General features: G+C 37.9%; 1 protein-coding gene and 1 non-coding gene across 2 annotated transcripts; both read right to left on the bottom strand.

Moving 5' to 3' along the window:
- Window positions 1-12,474: 12,474 nt before the first annotated feature.
- rpl7 (ribosomal protein L7) lies at window positions 12,475-15,990 on the bottom strand. Its single transcript, XM_027142717.2, has 7 exons — window positions 15,839-15,990; window positions 14,921-15,263; window positions 14,646-14,812; window positions 14,231-14,368; window positions 13,941-14,050; window positions 12,993-13,203; window positions 12,475-12,526 (listed from the first exon to the last, which is right to left on the bottom strand). Exons 1-6 carry the CDS (start codon window positions 15,850-15,852, stop codon window positions 12,995-12,997), a joined length of 981 nt encoding a protein of 326 aa, XP_026998518.2. The 5' UTR covers window positions 15,853-15,990; the 3' UTR covers window positions 12,475-12,526; window positions 12,993-12,994.
- Window positions 14,432-14,514, bottom strand: LOC113640428. Its single transcript, XR_003440071.1, has one exon. It is a non-coding gene; the product is annotated as a small nucleolar SNORD12/SNORD106 (small nucleolar RNA).
- Window positions 15,991-16,480: the final 490 nt, after the last annotated feature.

A 16,480-nucleotide genomic window follows, 5' to 3' on the forward strand; every position in this document is an offset into this window, starting at 1 on the left:
CTAAGGGTTCAGTGCTCTTTCTGTAACAGCACCCCTTACAGGAAATACAGAGCAGGTGGTGTTTAGAAACATCTTCCATCACCTTCAGCCAAGGCAGCAGATTCTTATGGATCTTAGAGGTGCGTACAAAACAACACATAACCAAACACAGGAGGAGCAAATTAAATGGCACTGGTGCAGTCAAAAATAAAAAAGTCAAAATATTCAAGAGTTACAGATTCATTTTAAAAAGTAGATTTACTTCAGGTTTATTTCTACATCCTTTTTAGTTTATTAATATTTAGTTATACACAGTGATGCAGTTACAAAAATCCCACCAACATATTCCTCAAAAGACAAAGATGTGATGGTGGATTTTTTTTTCTTGACATTTCCTATAACACACACACACACACACCTATATAGACATATAGATTGATAGATAACGAGAGAGAGGGAGCGAGAGAGAGAGAGAAATAAACAAAACAAAGAAGTGCTAATGTAGTGTAATGTAACCCTAACCTGATTAAGATGCCAAATCTGAAGCACCTTGTCACTGATGCCATGATTTAAAAAAAATGTTCAGGACACGTTTCAAAAAAGATTCTTTACATTTACATTTACAGCATTTAGCAGGCGCCCTTATCCAGAGCGACGTACATAAGTGCTTAAATCTCTAACATTGAATACATTAATGCTGGTTCACTAGGTTACATATTTAAGATACCATGGGTTTAAAACATTTGTTCAAAGTTACAATGAAAAAGTGTCAAAGATTTTTTTATTTTATTTATTTATTTTTTAAGATAAGGAAAGAAGTGCTAGTTGAAGTGTTTCCTGAATAAGTAGGTCTTCAACCGCCGCTTGAAAATAGCCAGTGACTCAGCTGTCCGGACCTCTAGGGGAAGTTCATTCCACCACCTTGGTGCCAGAACAGAAAAGAGTCTTGTAGTATACTTGCCTCTTACCATGAGAGATGGTGGAACCAGTCGAGCAGTGCTGGTAGATCGGAGGGTGTGGGGTGCAGTGCGAGGAACGATGAGGGCCTTGAGGTAAGAGGGAGCTGGTCCATTTTTGGCTTTGTAGGCCAGCATCAGTGTTTTGAATTCTTCATCAGCTCTGCTGAATTCTGAAAATCACAGGACTCAGTAATGCACCCTTTATCTCCTTTAAAGTCCATCAGCTGAGGAAATAAGCAATACGCAAGAAAAAAAAAAAGAAAAAAGCACTATCAGAGGTTTCTCCAATCTTCTCAGGTTCTTCATCAGGTTCACTGAAAGGTGGGAGAATCTGCAGTGAAAAGCTCCTGAGATGTGTGAAGTAACACCTTTGAGGTGTGATATAGTCTCCTCGGAGGTGCTTTAGGCTTGTGGCTAAAATCAGAAGTACAAATATGAAGACTGAACCATGTCATCATTATCCTCCTCATCAGTTATTTTTCCTCATGTGCATGGTTGACTTTATCGTCACAGTTAATTCTCTATCAAAGTCATCAATAATGTTTGCTGTGGCGATAAGCTGATACTCGCCCTGCAGATAACACAAAAAAAAACCCAATAATGTAGATTTCATTTAATGATATTACTGTAAATTCAGGACATACAACTTACATTTGGTACAAAGTAGGGCTTTAGGGTGAACGGAATCGTCTCTTGGATTCTTTCTGTAACAGAAACTGAACCGATTTAAATCTTACAGCTGTAGTAAAGAGAGAAATCCTAGCAGATGTTGAGACAGAGACATACCTCCTTTAATCAGGTCACATATCCTGAAATCCTCACATGACTCCAGTGGCTTGTACAGCGTGAACAATGTTTCGCTTTTATACAGAATGCTCAGATGCCATCCCAGTTGTACCATCGTAAACACTGAGCAATAACACAAGGCCTTCTTGACTACACATTCATCAACATTGAGAAAAATAATATTGCACATAATAGTGCAGCTTTAAAAGTCTTTGAAAACTAATATTCACAAAACATAGCTACCAGTTTAAATTACACAGGATGCCAATTACAGAATAACCAGCAAACGTAGTTGTTATAACAGCATGGTGAGAACTTTAGCTACTGCTTAACATTTATGATACAATAATTAACTGAATTTTAGCTATAATGCAAATCTTTGGTTGTAATTGCATAATTAAGTAACATTAAAGGTGGGGTGCACAATGTTTGAAGGCCAATGTTGACATTTGAAATCACCAAAACAAACACGGCCCTAATCCAAATGGGTGTCACCCCTGTTATGATAGCTCTGCCCACACACACATACGAAACCCAGGCAACTATTATGGCGGAACCTGCTGGGGTAGCTGGCCGAGGGGATATTTTTATCAATAAATGACTCAATGAGTAATACTATGGTAATACAAATGTGTTTTTGTAGTATTGTGTGTACCGTGAAAGGTTTACCTCTGTTTCACGCGGAAGACGTTCACAGGTCCTACTTCTTGCCCTATCGTAAACCTTTCTTCGCTTTTAGTTTTTATCCACCATGTCAATGTTTCAATCGCTTTCTGCTAATGTCACACATGCGCACTGAACACTCTCTCTGCCGCATATTGACAAGACACGCCCCATTCTGCTCATTGGCTACACGTTTGTTTTGTTTGTCGGCCCGTCTCAGTTTTCTGAAGCATTTCTTTAACAACATGCACCCCACCTTTAAGTCTAAAGATTGTTATTTTTTTAGCAAATTTCTTCACCTAATAAAATTAAATACTGTTGATAAGGTAGTACAGCTCAAGACTAGCCAACGTTGTTAAATCAGCACATATGCACACTTTCGGCTGACTTTCTTTTTTTTTTAATCTATATTTATTTACTTATTTATTTATTTTGAGGTTTAAACAGCATGTTTTGTTTGTATCAAGTAAGACATTTTAACGTGTGGTTTCAGCGGACTTTGCCAGCGGACTCTGTGAGTGAAAACGTCACACTTACTGGGCATTCCTGTGTAGGTCAAAGTGAATTTCTCTCCAATGGAACAGTCCGACATTTCCACTGACGTAAAAACCACTGGACCTGAAAGCAGTTTTACTTCTTTAGATCTTGAAATGCAACCATAAAGAAATTCACTCATTTAAGCAGAACTCAGATGCTCAGTTATATTTTATTTATTTTGAAAAAAAAAATATTTTTGTTACATTTAAAAATTCAGTCATAATCCAAATATTCAGATAATATAATCCTGCAAAAAAGATTTTTTAAATTATTATTAAACCTCAAAACTGTTTCCATGTAACAGAACAACAAAATATATTTCCTCTGAATCATTGTTTTCTGTAACAATTTGTCACAATGAATTAAAATAATTAATTTTAAAAAAGGGTTTAAAAAAAAAGGTTTTATTTATAAATGTTTATATTTAGTTTATAGTTTTATTATTCAGAATAATAATGCTTTATCTTCTGTTTTACATCACACATATTAATGTTACTCTATAAACATAATATGACATATTAAGATCCATTTATAAACATGATGTTGTGTATAAATCTCAACTGCCCTCTTACCCTCATATTCATACCACACGGTCAGGGAGTCTGAAGAACACAGAAGCTGCTGTTCTGCGAAACTCGTCAAATTTAAGCACAGAGCTATTGTTATAGCGAGTCTGAGACAATTTGAAGTACACAATAGCATCATGAACAAGTTATGTTGCTTTATAAGCACAAGAAGTTTAAAATGAAGTGTAGTAAGCATATGACTGTTAGCACGCTTTTATTCTGGTTGTGTGTTAAACTGGTTTTTCTATAAATACTGGAAATGAAAAACAGAGAAGCGTCTGTGGGGAAAAAGAGAAGTGTTGTGTATGTGTGGTGTAGTGGGGGAAAAAATCAAAATACACAATACACATTTGCAGGAAGCTTTAAAGGTCTGTTCAGTCAAGTCAGCACATGGTCAGAGGATCATCGCACGCCATGCTGTTGTATAATGGATTTGTGTAGTTCCCTGAGGAACCTTTTCAGCCTCAATGAATATAATAAGTGTTTTCCAACATGAAGAATGCTGCACATGATAGTAGGAAAAGAAATACTTTAATTTCCTTTAACATCTACAATATACAGGTTTTAATGGGAAAAAACTGACATTTTTCTGGATATTTTGCATTTGTGAAAAAACATTTGTGAATACAAACACATACAGGAAAAAGAAGCATTCAGAGCGTTCTGTGGATCATTTTTTAATTGCTAAAAGGTTTAGATTTCGGTTTGAAAGAATAACCAATCAGTTCTATGGACACACAACTCTTAATGCTTCTCTGAGGTACAAACCACAGACCATTTAAATGTTCTTCATTTAAAAAGTTCAAACAGTTCTATGTGATCCCTCGAGGGTTCTTCAGAAAATGTCCTGTAGAATTTCAGCCTTTGCTACAAGGTGTGTTTTGGGGAGGCAGAAATAATCTAGAGAACACAGAGGACAAGCAAAACTCCACGCATGATATGAACTGATAAAAATGAGTTTGAGGCTCAGTGAAGCTCAGAGACTCAGTAGTTCCAGCTCTGGTCTGAAGAAACACAGGGTTCTATGCCTTTACTATGCCTTTACATTTTTTCTCAGCTGTTCCTCACCTGAATGGTTGCATTTATAGAGATATTTATTTCCCGTTCCAAGTCGTCGATGATGCTCAGATGGCCTTGAACACGATATTCTCCCTGTGGGAGTATCGCAAGACATTGAGTTTAAATCAGTCACATAAACACCGAGCTTAATCAGCGACATGAACACTCCATACCGTTGCAAAAGTTTTTGTACCACTTTCAGAATGCATACTGGTCAGTGCTATCTGTGTTTTTTGTCTTGTAGTGTTTTGCATTGTCTGTCTGCACTGTCTTTTGTCTTGTTCTATTTGCATTAGGTTGCGTTGGGCTTAATGTGGCTAGGACAATTTACTAATTGTCTTGTTCTATGTAGATCTGTCTTGTTCTTTGTAGATCTGTCTTGTTCTATGTAACATTATGGTCCTGGAGGAATGTTGTTTCATCTCACTATGTACTGTACCACCTATACATATGGTTGAAATGACAATAATGACTTAAGTTGAAGTTCACACACAGGACTCACCTCTGGAAGGTTATGAGAGTTTATTGGCAGTGACAAGGTCTCAGAGAGTGTTTCTGGAACAGAGCAGCCACATCATTACACTACTGCGGTGAAAGAGTAAATGTAATTAAAGCTCCTGTTCAAGATACTCTTTAGTTTTTATACCTCCTTTAACGATGTTGCAGATTTTTAAATCTGTACACGGAACCGCAGGCTGTGAAAACTCCACCCACAGCTGATTCCGGTAATAAAAGGTAATGGTGTATCCAGCACGTGCGACCGAGAACTCTGGAGGAAAAAAAACAATTAGATTATCCAAAGCCAGCTGGCAACCATGGGAACACAAACTTTTGCTCTCAAATGTACTTACAGTAATAAAGTGAAAATTGGGTGAAAATGTCTTACTTGTAACGAGCGTGTAGTTAGCATTTATTACGTCCATCCCATTAGTGCAGGGATCAGTGCTTATGGTGAAGTGATACAGCGGCCCTGAGGAATGAAGCCATCCACATGATAAAGTTTATTAAAGAAAGAACACTAGAACGGGATAAAACGGGGAAATAAGTTTTAAATATATAATTAATATATAATATAATTTTCTAATATTTTGGTAAAGGTTTTAGTCAGGGGGGGGCACGGTGGCTTAGTGGGTAGCACGTTCGCCTCACACCTCCAGGGTCGGGGTTCGCCTCCGCCTTGTGTGTGCGGAGTTTGCATGTTCTCCCCGTGCCTCGGGGGTTTCCTCCAGGTACTCCGGTTTCCTCCCCCGGTCCAAAGACATGCATGGTAGGTTGATTGGCATCTCTGGAAAATTGTCCGTAGTGTGTGATTGCGTGGGTGTGTGTGCCCTGCGATGGGTTGGCACTCCGTCCAGGGTGTATCCTGCCTTGATGCCCGATGACGCTTGAGATAGGCACAGGCTCCCCGTGACCCGAGGTAGTTCGGATAAGCGGTAGAAAGTGAGTGAGTGAGTGAGTGAGTGAGTGAGTGAGGTTTTAGTCAATCATTTATTTTTTCTCTCTTTTAGAATAAAAGGAATTCATTCTTTTATAAACTAAATGTTCATTATATAACAATAGATGTTACTTATTAACAACCTCATTGTGAAATGAACCAACCCAAAATATCTTTACAGTGGTTCCAATACTTCCAGAGCTATGGTAAATTCATCACCATGAGATCAGCACAAGGTGAAGAACACTATTACTAATAAAGAATATTTCTCAGAAATATCAAAATTCAAATCACACACACACACACACACACACACTTACCTTCGTATTCCCACCACACGGTCATTGAGTCTGAGGAACACAAAAGCTGCTGTTCTGCAGAACTCGTCACAGTTAAACACAGAGCTACTGTTACAGCCAGTCTGAGACAATTTAAAGTACACCACAGCATCATGAGCACATTATGTTTCTTTTCAAGGACAAGACGTTCAAACTTAACTGATGCCGGTGCTTCTAGTCAAAACCTTTGACTCCAAACCAAAATGTAAATGCCACGCTGCTTTTGTTTTTCTTTTCCCTTTTTTTGCAAAATGTAATGAGGGGAAATGTTTTTAAAGGAAGTGTTTGAATGACTTTAGAAAACTGATGGGTTCAAGGTGAAACTGCAGGAAAACACAAAATATTGTTATATATAGTGGTATATTTGGTATGTATATTTACGTTGCCACAGCCATAGTTTCTTATTTCAGTTTGAATTTTATTCACAATTTTATTGTAAATCAGTAACACGTTTGGTGACACATTCTTAATATTTTTTTTTTATTTTTATGGTGGCTTAGTGGGTAGCACGTTCGCCTCACACTTCCAGGGCCGGGGTTCGATTCCCACCTCCGCCTTGTGTGTGTGGAGTTTCCATGTTCTCCCTGTGCCTCGGGGGTTTCCTCCGGGTACTCCGGTTTCCTCCATGCATGGTAGGTTGATTGGCATCTCTGGAAAATTGCCTGTTGTGTGTGCCCTGCGATGGGTTGGCACTCCGTCCAGGGTGTATCCTGCCTTGATGCCCGATGACCCCTGAGATAGGCACAGGCTCCCCGTGACCCGAGAAGTTTGGATAAGCGGTAGAAAGTGAGAGAGTGTTTATTTTAATAATTCACCTGGAAGTACAAACTTTTATAATAAACAGATTTTCTGTCATTACAAAACCCCCTAGTTCAAGCTCACAGCTGAATTGTATCATTTAAAACTATTAACAAACACCAGAGGGCAAACAAACAAACAAACAAATAAATACCTTCACGAACATACACACACAACCATTGAAACTCAGCACTGAGGCATTTTCTGCTTTTGTTCACTAGATGGCGCTGTGTTTTACGTATAGAAAGTTTAAAAAACTTGTTCTGGAACAAAAATATCAAATCTCACAGAAAATACCATTAAGACACAAGATTAACAAATCATTCATCATATTCAAAAAATCTTACACATGAACTCTATTACTGGAATAATACTAATTATAATTATTTATCAATCCACCATTTTTAGTTCATTGGAGTGGCTTACATTATCATAGCTCCTACACAGAAAGAGCTTCTGTTTGGTACATCAAAATCTTTACACATTTCTTTTTGCTGCACTTTACCGATGTTTCATAAAGTTTCAGCGATGTGCAAACAGAAAACAAAGACATGATCAAAGAGGAGTTTTGATTAAACAAGTGTACACGTGGGTGTAAATTGTTGGCCACATAATGAAGCTATGGGAAAGATTAGTGGAAGCAAGGCTAAGGAAGTGGATATTTGTGAGCAGCAGTATGGCTTCATGCCCAGAACGAGCACTACTGATGCAATTTTTGCTCTGAGAACATTAACGGAGAAGTACAGAGATGGCCAACAGCGTGCCGAGAAAGAAGCTATGGTACTGTATGAGGATGTCAGGAGTGGCAGAGAAGTACATAAGAGTAGTTGAGGATATGTATGAGAGGAAGTATGACAGCAGTGAGATGTGCTGTAGGTCAGACAGAGGAGTTCAACGTGGAGGTGGGGATACATCAAGGATCGGCTCCGAGTCCCCTCTTGTTTGCTATAGTGATGGACCGTTTGATAGATGAAGTCAGGCAAGAATCTCCATGGACAGTGATGTTTGTGGATGACATTGTGACCTGTAGTGACAGTAGACAGCAGGTGGAGGAACACCTGTAAAGGTGGAGGTCTGCTCTGGAAAGAAGAGGAATGAAAGTCAGTCGTACTAAGACAGAATACATGTGCATGAACGAGACAGAGAGAGAACAGTGAGGTTACAGGGGGCTGAGGGCAAGGTCGGCTGTATTGGGGACCAGGTCAGAGATGGTTGATTGAGACGGTTTGGACAAGTACAGAGGAGGGAGATAGTTATATTGGTAAAAGGAGAAAAAGGAGATGAAGCTGTCAGGTAAAAGGGTCAAAAGGAAGGCCAAAGAAGAGATATATGGATGTGTTAAAGGATGATGAAGTTAATTGGTGTGAGAGTAGAGGATGCCGAGGATAGAGTTAGGTGGAAATAGATTATTCCCTGTGGCGACCCCTAAAGGGAAAAGCTGAAAGTAGAAGATAGGTGGGTGTAAATTATTCTCATTTCAGTGTCACATTTAACTCATGATGGTTACAACTGTTTGTCGAGCCATTTATGTGATATTAACCTGAAGTGTCTGAACCTGAATATCAACTAACATTACTACCTCCCCTCCTTAACATCTCATGATAATGCTAGTCTAAATGAAATCACTAAACTATGGCACAAAGCTTAGGTTTTGCCGTAAAATAGTTCACCTTTCGGTGTCTTTACACTGCCCGAGCGTTCTGTTAGCTGACATTATGGCAATCAGCTAAATATCTATTAATTAACCACTAATATTAAAAGCTCACGTTACAGCACACGTTTCCTCCCATTGCCAGACGTTAAACCAAAAAATTAAAAACGGAAATGATTAAAGTACAAAGCAAAGCAGTTTAAAATCTTGAACTTGCACATGCAATATTGATTTAAGATATTCCGAAATACTGAAAGAATACGTTTTGATGAATGTATATGTAATTTACAGACAGGTTAACCCCGTGTAAAAATCTAAGACTGATCATAAGGCCAGAGCTTCCTTTATTGCATTTAAACTGTAGACAAAGATTCACAAAAAGTAACCTGAGCATCTTTAAGAGTAATTTTAATTTAAAAAGAATTCTCCAGATGAGTTTGAGCTGGGATTCTTGCAATACACTTTTTTAAACAAAGCTGAAACTGCACTATAGCTGGAGGTTTTTTTTTAACAATAAAAGCTGACATTTCAGCATTTCTCCACCTGCCTCTCTGCTCGTTTCAAGACAGGTAAAAGCAGCTGAAAAGGAAATCTAATAAAAACATGGAGATTCATTTATTGAATATGGATTTAGAACAGTGAAGGTGAATAATGTAGAATATATAAGAGGAATAAACCATTTCCTTGATGTTTCGAAAAGCTGCATCAAGAAATAAAATCTTACACTGAGCTTTAGGCAAAATAAACCTGAACCCCAGCTCATGATGGGGTCCTGTGTGATGTCTGTTCATCTTTGGGATCCTCCTGACTTTTCCTTTTTTTTTGCAATGCAGTATTTAAATGGTTTTTATTATTAACCCTCCTATTGTTCTCCTATACAAATTATGAGCGCTGAGTCAACTTGACTTTGTCTGTTTTGACTGCTTATAAAAAATGAAGTATATATGATAGCCACCCCCCCACCTTTTTGTCTATCTTGTTTCCAACATATATTTTGCAATATATATATATATATATATATATATATATATATATATATATATATATATATATAAAAATAATAAACCTTATTTATATACAAAAATGCCTCATTTTTTAGTTAAAAAAAAAAACAGAAATTTTGAATTATTTTCACTATAGAGGCACAAAAGTTGATGCACAATTACAGGCTGGTATATTTGTTTTGAAACCATTTTGACCATTTTTAATGTCAGCAAATAATAAAACCTGTTTTTTTCCAGGCCAAATTGACTTGCATGCTTATAAGTCAATAATTCTACAATTATCACCATTCTGTGTGTAATATCTATTTTGCCCACCTGAAGTCATCTGATCAACCAACAACAGGCTACACACACACACAACTCAAAAACATGCCATAATTTCATTTGAATAAAACTTTGTTTACCTCGTTTTTTTATTACACTTAATTTATGAATGATAAACCTTATGAAATTATGCCATGTTTTGAGTAAAATAAGCAGAAATTAAACATTTTGGATAACCACTGACTGATAAATGTCAAACATTACTTAGCATATCTCCAGGCCAAAGCTGACTGATACAACTAAATTCAATGAAAACGTGTGTGCGCATGTGTGCGTAAAGATTGTTGGTAGAAGAAGAGAAGATATTGTCCCCAGCTGGACAAATGCATATAACAAGTGTGAAATATTTACAAATGATTGATTTTGTTTTTTTGGAGGCCCAATGAATTGCAACGCCCAATGCTTGTGTGTGTGTGTGTTTGTGTAAAGCTTGTTGGTAGATCAGATTTTGCCCCCTAGCAGGACAAATGCATCTAACAAGTGTGAAATATTTACAAATGAGTAGCTTTTTTTCTGGAGGCCTAATGAATTGCTATGCCCAGTGCTTGTGTGTAGCATCATTTCAGTAGATCATATTTTTCCCCCTGCTAGGCAAAAGGTATATAAAAAGTGAGAAATATTTACAAATGTGTAGCTTTTGTTTTGTCTGGAGGCCAACTGAATTGTAATGCCCAATGCTTTGAACAGTGTTTGTGTGTGAATGAGGCATCAGTTCGGTAGATCATATTTTGCCCTCTGCTAGGGGAAGGCATATCAAAAATTTTAAATATTTACAAATGTTTGGCTTTTTTCCCCTTTCTTCTGGAGGCCTAATGAAATCTGTATGTGTGCGGTGTGTGCTTTGGGTACGTGTGTTAGTAGACATTTTGTGTGCGCATTTGTGTCTGTATGTATGTTCATTGCGCTGAAAAAGGGCAAAAGTATGACCTATTGCCCCACTAAAATGTGGCCAAAACACATAGCACGCACAGTTCAACAAAAAGAGACAATTAATTTTCCTTGCAAAGTTCATAATTTGGAACAATCCTAGTAAATTTCAGGCAAATATGTGCAAGAAAACCCATTATGACACATTAAAACCTTCCGGCTGGGTCAAATAGACACAAGGAAAATAGAAAGGTTAAAGGAAAACAAAATCCAAACCCAAATGGCCCTGTGTGAAAAAGTGTTTGCAAAAAAAAAAAAAAAAAAAAAAAAAAGACTCGCCCAAGACTTCACAAAAAACCCATATCAGTTAAAGTCAGTGTTCATAAGTCCACCATAAAATACTGGGCAAAAATGGCTTGCATGGCAGAGTTTCAAGACGAAAACTGCTGCTGAGCAAAAAGAACAAAGGCTCGTCTCAGTTTTGCCAGAAAACATCATGATCCCAAGACTTTAAGGAAAATACAATGTGGATTGACAAGACAAAAGTTGAACATTTTGGAAAGTGTGTCCCATTACATCTGGAGTAAAAAAAAAAAACCCCATTTCATAAATAGAACATTATACCAACAGTAAAATATGGTGGTGGTAGTGCGATGGTCTGGGGCTGTTATGATGCTTCAGGACCTGGAAGAGTTACTGTGATAAATGGAACCATGAATTCGGCAGTCTACCACAGAATCCTGAAGGAAAATGTGCAGTCATCTGTTCGTGACCTCAAGCTGAAGTGAACTTGGGTTCTGCAGAAGGACAATAATCCAAAACACACCAGTAATCCACCTCTGAATGGTTAAAGAAATACAAAATGAAGACTTTGGAGTGGCCTAGTCAAAGTCCTGACCTGAATCCTATTGAGATGCTGTGGCATGACCTTAAAAAGGCGGTTCATGCTCGAAAACCCTCCAATGGGGCTGAATTACAACGATTCTGCAAAGACGAGTGGACCAAAATTCCTCCACGGCGCTGTAACAGACTCATTGCAAGTTATCACAAACACTTGATTGCAGTTCTTGCTGCCAAGGCTGGACCAACCAATTATTAGGTTTAGGGGCAAACACTTTCACACAGGGCCATGTAGGTTTGGATTTTGTTTTCCCTTAATAATAAAACCCTTCATTTAAAAACTGCATGTTGTTTGCACTTGGGTTATCTTTGTTTCAGATCAAACAAATTTAAATATTAGTCAAAGTGTGACAAACATGCAAAAACAGAAAGGGGGCAAACACTTTCACACCACTGTAAAACCCCACATTTCTCTTTAAGTGATCAGAAAACAGAACCAAACCTCTTTACAGATAAGAAAATCTTAATTTGACTTCAAATTTGAGCTTAAATCAAGCATCAGCTCAGCAGCTACAGCCACTAGATGGAGACATAATATAATTGAAATAAAGTCCATCAACATCTGGTCCCAGCACCACAAACATGAAATAAGGACAGGAGAGACTGTGTGTGTGTATTAAACATTTATTTTCCATAAACCAAAAAGATGTCCAAGTACACCTGGAAAGACAGGGGAAAAAGTTAGCTATATAATTAATTCTATAGACAAACAATACACAAATTAAACCTCAAACGTAAAGAAAAGCATTTAAAAAAATTCAATGAATAAAAGTTTGAATGTTTTAAACAAAGATCAATAAAATCTTTTTTTTCAGGACATACTTTACACTGACAAATTTATGGGGAAAAACTTTAGAAATATTTATTTAGAAAGTTCTGTTAACTGAACAGCAGCATTTAGTCACTAAAGCACAGCTGCAGAACTTTCATTAAAATGACGATTTTTTTCTATTAAATAAACACTTATTAAATGTGCTCTACTGTAATTGGAGAAAGTTTTAGACTGTTACACAAATCTGTAAAATACTCGATATCAATCCTCATCACCAATTCTAAATTATTTACAATGCACTTGGTCAATGTTAAAGCAGCAAGCACACTCCTTTTAGCCCCCCAGCGTGCTTACCTTTAGTTCATCCTCCTGATAAGTCTGTTGATCTGGTCCTCTCGGTTCCCGGCATCTCCTCCCTCCACAAAGTGTGTGGTCTTCTTGTTCATGCCACCGCGAGGAGATGAGAGCTTGAAAGGCCACATGAAGTTGTTGGCAGCTTTGAAGTTTCTGCCAACGGTGTAGATCGTGTGGATCAGATCTTCCATGCAGATGATTCCATTGGTGCCTGGAGAAAAAAAAAGTAACTGATCTGTAACTGTGATACCATCAAGAACTAAACTCTAATTGATGCAATTAATATTATAATCAAATCAGCTATCCATAAACTCATCTCTTATCTATTCAGTGTTGCTAGTTTTTAGTGTTTATTAAACATCAATGTAGAATTAAAAAAAGATACGGTGACCAACTACAAAGAGAAGGAAATTCAGTCACAAATTAAAGTTCCCAATGGCCCAAGTTCAGAAATGTGATTAATATTAAACACTGGTAACTACAGCTGCTTTAATGAAATTACTTCTGATCTATTACCTGATGATATCTTTTTTATATATATATATATATATATATATATATATATATATATATATATATATATATATATATATATATATATATATAGGTGATAGTCCAGGTTACGATACAGTTCTCCAGCTGACATATGCTGAAAGAACAGCTTCTTTCCATTTTACATCAGTGTAAAAACCTGACTATGCAGCACTGGAGACCAATCCCCCAATCAACACTGTCCCTGATGACCAGTCACTCATCACCACACTGTTTGCCCAACTAAAAATCTTGCCTCAGGCACCTTAATTTGTAGATTGACACTAATTTCCATAATGCAGAAATTAAAATGTAAATTGAAGATTGTTTTGAGCATGCCTTAGCGGTGTTCCTCTGAAAAGAGATGACAGCGCCATCAGCATCATTTTCAGAACATCTGTGTAGTGTGATTTTTACCAAGGTTCTTCTCGATGAGAGAGTTGTCAGTCAAAGGAATGCGCTGCTTTCTGATCTTGCCAAATCCGCGCTTGTAGATGAGCTCACGCACAGACTTCAGGTTGGGGTAACTGATGGGCAAAACACAGGTCACCTGTTACACTAGAGCAGGTCACATCTCAGACATCCACTTTAAATGCCCTGAGAGATCCCCTTTAAGGAAGTCCTACATTTCACATGCTCTAAGCAATCTAACCAAATATACCATACAAAAAAATAAAGAAATGTAGAGAAAACAGAATTGTGGTCACCCCCAGGCAATGTAGGGCTCGGCGATGCGCAGCATGTTGATGGAGGCCTTGTTGAGCTTGACGAAGACGCCGTTAAAGATCTGGCGCAGACGCAGCAGCTGCAGAACCTTTCGCACTTTAGGGCTCACGCCATTGATACTGTGAAGGAAACACACGATTAACACTAGCTCATTTAAACTATATTTAATGATAAACAGTGATGTGGTTTCAGTGAAACTGGCTAATTAGCTGAGGAATCACCATGGTCGATAAGACGGGGAAAAAAGTGATGCATCATTAACCACTGTTACAGCATGGAACACTCCACCCAAAACTATTGTTTTAGTCTTTAAAGTCACTCTTAAAGCAGACCAAGTCTGGGTGAAATGTTCCTTACAAGCGAAATCGTAACCTCCCTGTAGAGGTAAACCCTCACCCTCTGATCCTGATAACGAAGGCCAGTTTGGGCTCAGCGGGGACGTAGAAGTTTCCGGCTTTACGAGCCATGCGGTTCATGCGTATCTCGCTCCTGTACATTTGCCGGTACTCTTTATGGTAAGCCTGTGCTCTCGAGTAGATCAGGTTCCGGGTAATCCTGCGTTTCTGGTGGGTGGGAAACAGAGGAAAGGAAAGGAGTAGGAGAGAGAGAGAGAGAGAGGTCAGAGCACCAATCAGGTGATTTATATTTCACTGACTTTATAAAGCACAAACCTTCTTCTCGAGCTGCAGAGACTTGACACGAGCCACCTTGGCAGCTGCAAAGCGCTTCCTCTTCTTCAAGAGACCTTCAGGGACTGATGGAATTTTTTTCCCTTTCACCAGTTTCTTTTCCATTGTGTTCTTCTTGGTCTCATCCTTCTTAGTCGCATCCTTTTTCTTGGTCGCAGGCGCGTCCTTTTTCTTAGTCGAAGTCACGTCCTTTTTCTTGGTCGCAGTTGCATCCTTTTTCTTGGTCGTGTCCTTTTTCTTGGTTGCAGTTGCGTCCTTTTTCTTGGTCGCGTCCTCCTTCTTCGGTGTCTCCTTCTTCTTCATCTCCTTGGCCTCCTTCTTTTCTCTGGAAATAAACACATACACCAGGTCAGAACAGAGACAAAACTAGTCCATGGCTCAGAAAATAATACAAATATACAGTTTCAAATTTGAGACATTACATACAGGTAACTATTTACAGCTTTATAGCTAATCTTTCCCCCATTTTAACGCTAAATGTTCATTCCATATTTCTGCATCATTGTATTCATTATAATTGTCCTTGCATTACTTTCACTTAACTTTATTAACACACAGCTGAACAGCAACAAATCTGACAAACAGTAAAATTAAGTATAAAATATATAATCCGATATATTCCCAGTTATATAACCGACCTGGTGGATTACAATTAAAAACTCTAACATTCACCTGAAGCCTCTAAGCTACAGGCCGGTTTACCATCACGTTGCTAATGCTACACAGACCCCGACATCATAAACATCAACTTTTACACAAATTATACACCGTATCTGCCACTAATTTGAACATGGAAATACACATGGGGGCTTAAACGTAATTCTCCACCTGAGTCTGACACAGAACAGACATCACAGACGCAGATGGAAGAAGATTTAAACGACAAGACAACCGACTTACGTTTCACCCGCCATTATACCCACGGTAAAAGAGGCTTTCACGCATGCGCACTGACGCCTTATAGGTCCACATACTTCCGGTAAGTATTGGGTAGACTTTTATATCGCCTGACTGTTATGATCAAGAAGTGTAGTTTATTTACCAGCAAATGCTTCATTATCGATCCTTAAACATTGAAAAGCTTTGACTGACAATAAAAAAGGGAATATGTTCATGTAAAGACACATTAATTATTGGTGTCACGCTAAACTGGCATTAAGAAAACGCCAACTGATCTCAACACAATAGATCTAAATTAACAAAGAGTAGAATGACGTGTAAATCGGATATATTTGTCTGAACGCAACCAAACTAACTGGCTAACGCTATGTTTGAACAAAAAAAATTTTTAAACAAAAATACAATTCTAAATATTTTATATAATATTATATCTAACGTAGAAACTATATATATACACTGCTGTGTGTGTGTGTGTGTGTGTGTGTGTGTGTGTGTGTGTGTGTGTGTGTGTGTGCACTTTGGATGGGTTAAATGCAGAGAACGAATTCTGAGTATGGGTCACCGTACTTAGCCGTATGTCACGTCACATATATATATATATATATATATATCACCTGTTCCACAATTACTGGCACACCTAAC

Source organism: Tachysurus fulvidraco, chromosome 22, assembly GCF_022655615.1.
Source record: "Tachysurus fulvidraco isolate hzauxx_2018 chromosome 22, HZAU_PFXX_2.0, whole genome shotgun sequence".
Lineage (NCBI taxonomy): Eukaryota > Metazoa > Chordata > Actinopteri > Siluriformes > Bagridae > Tachysurus > Tachysurus fulvidraco.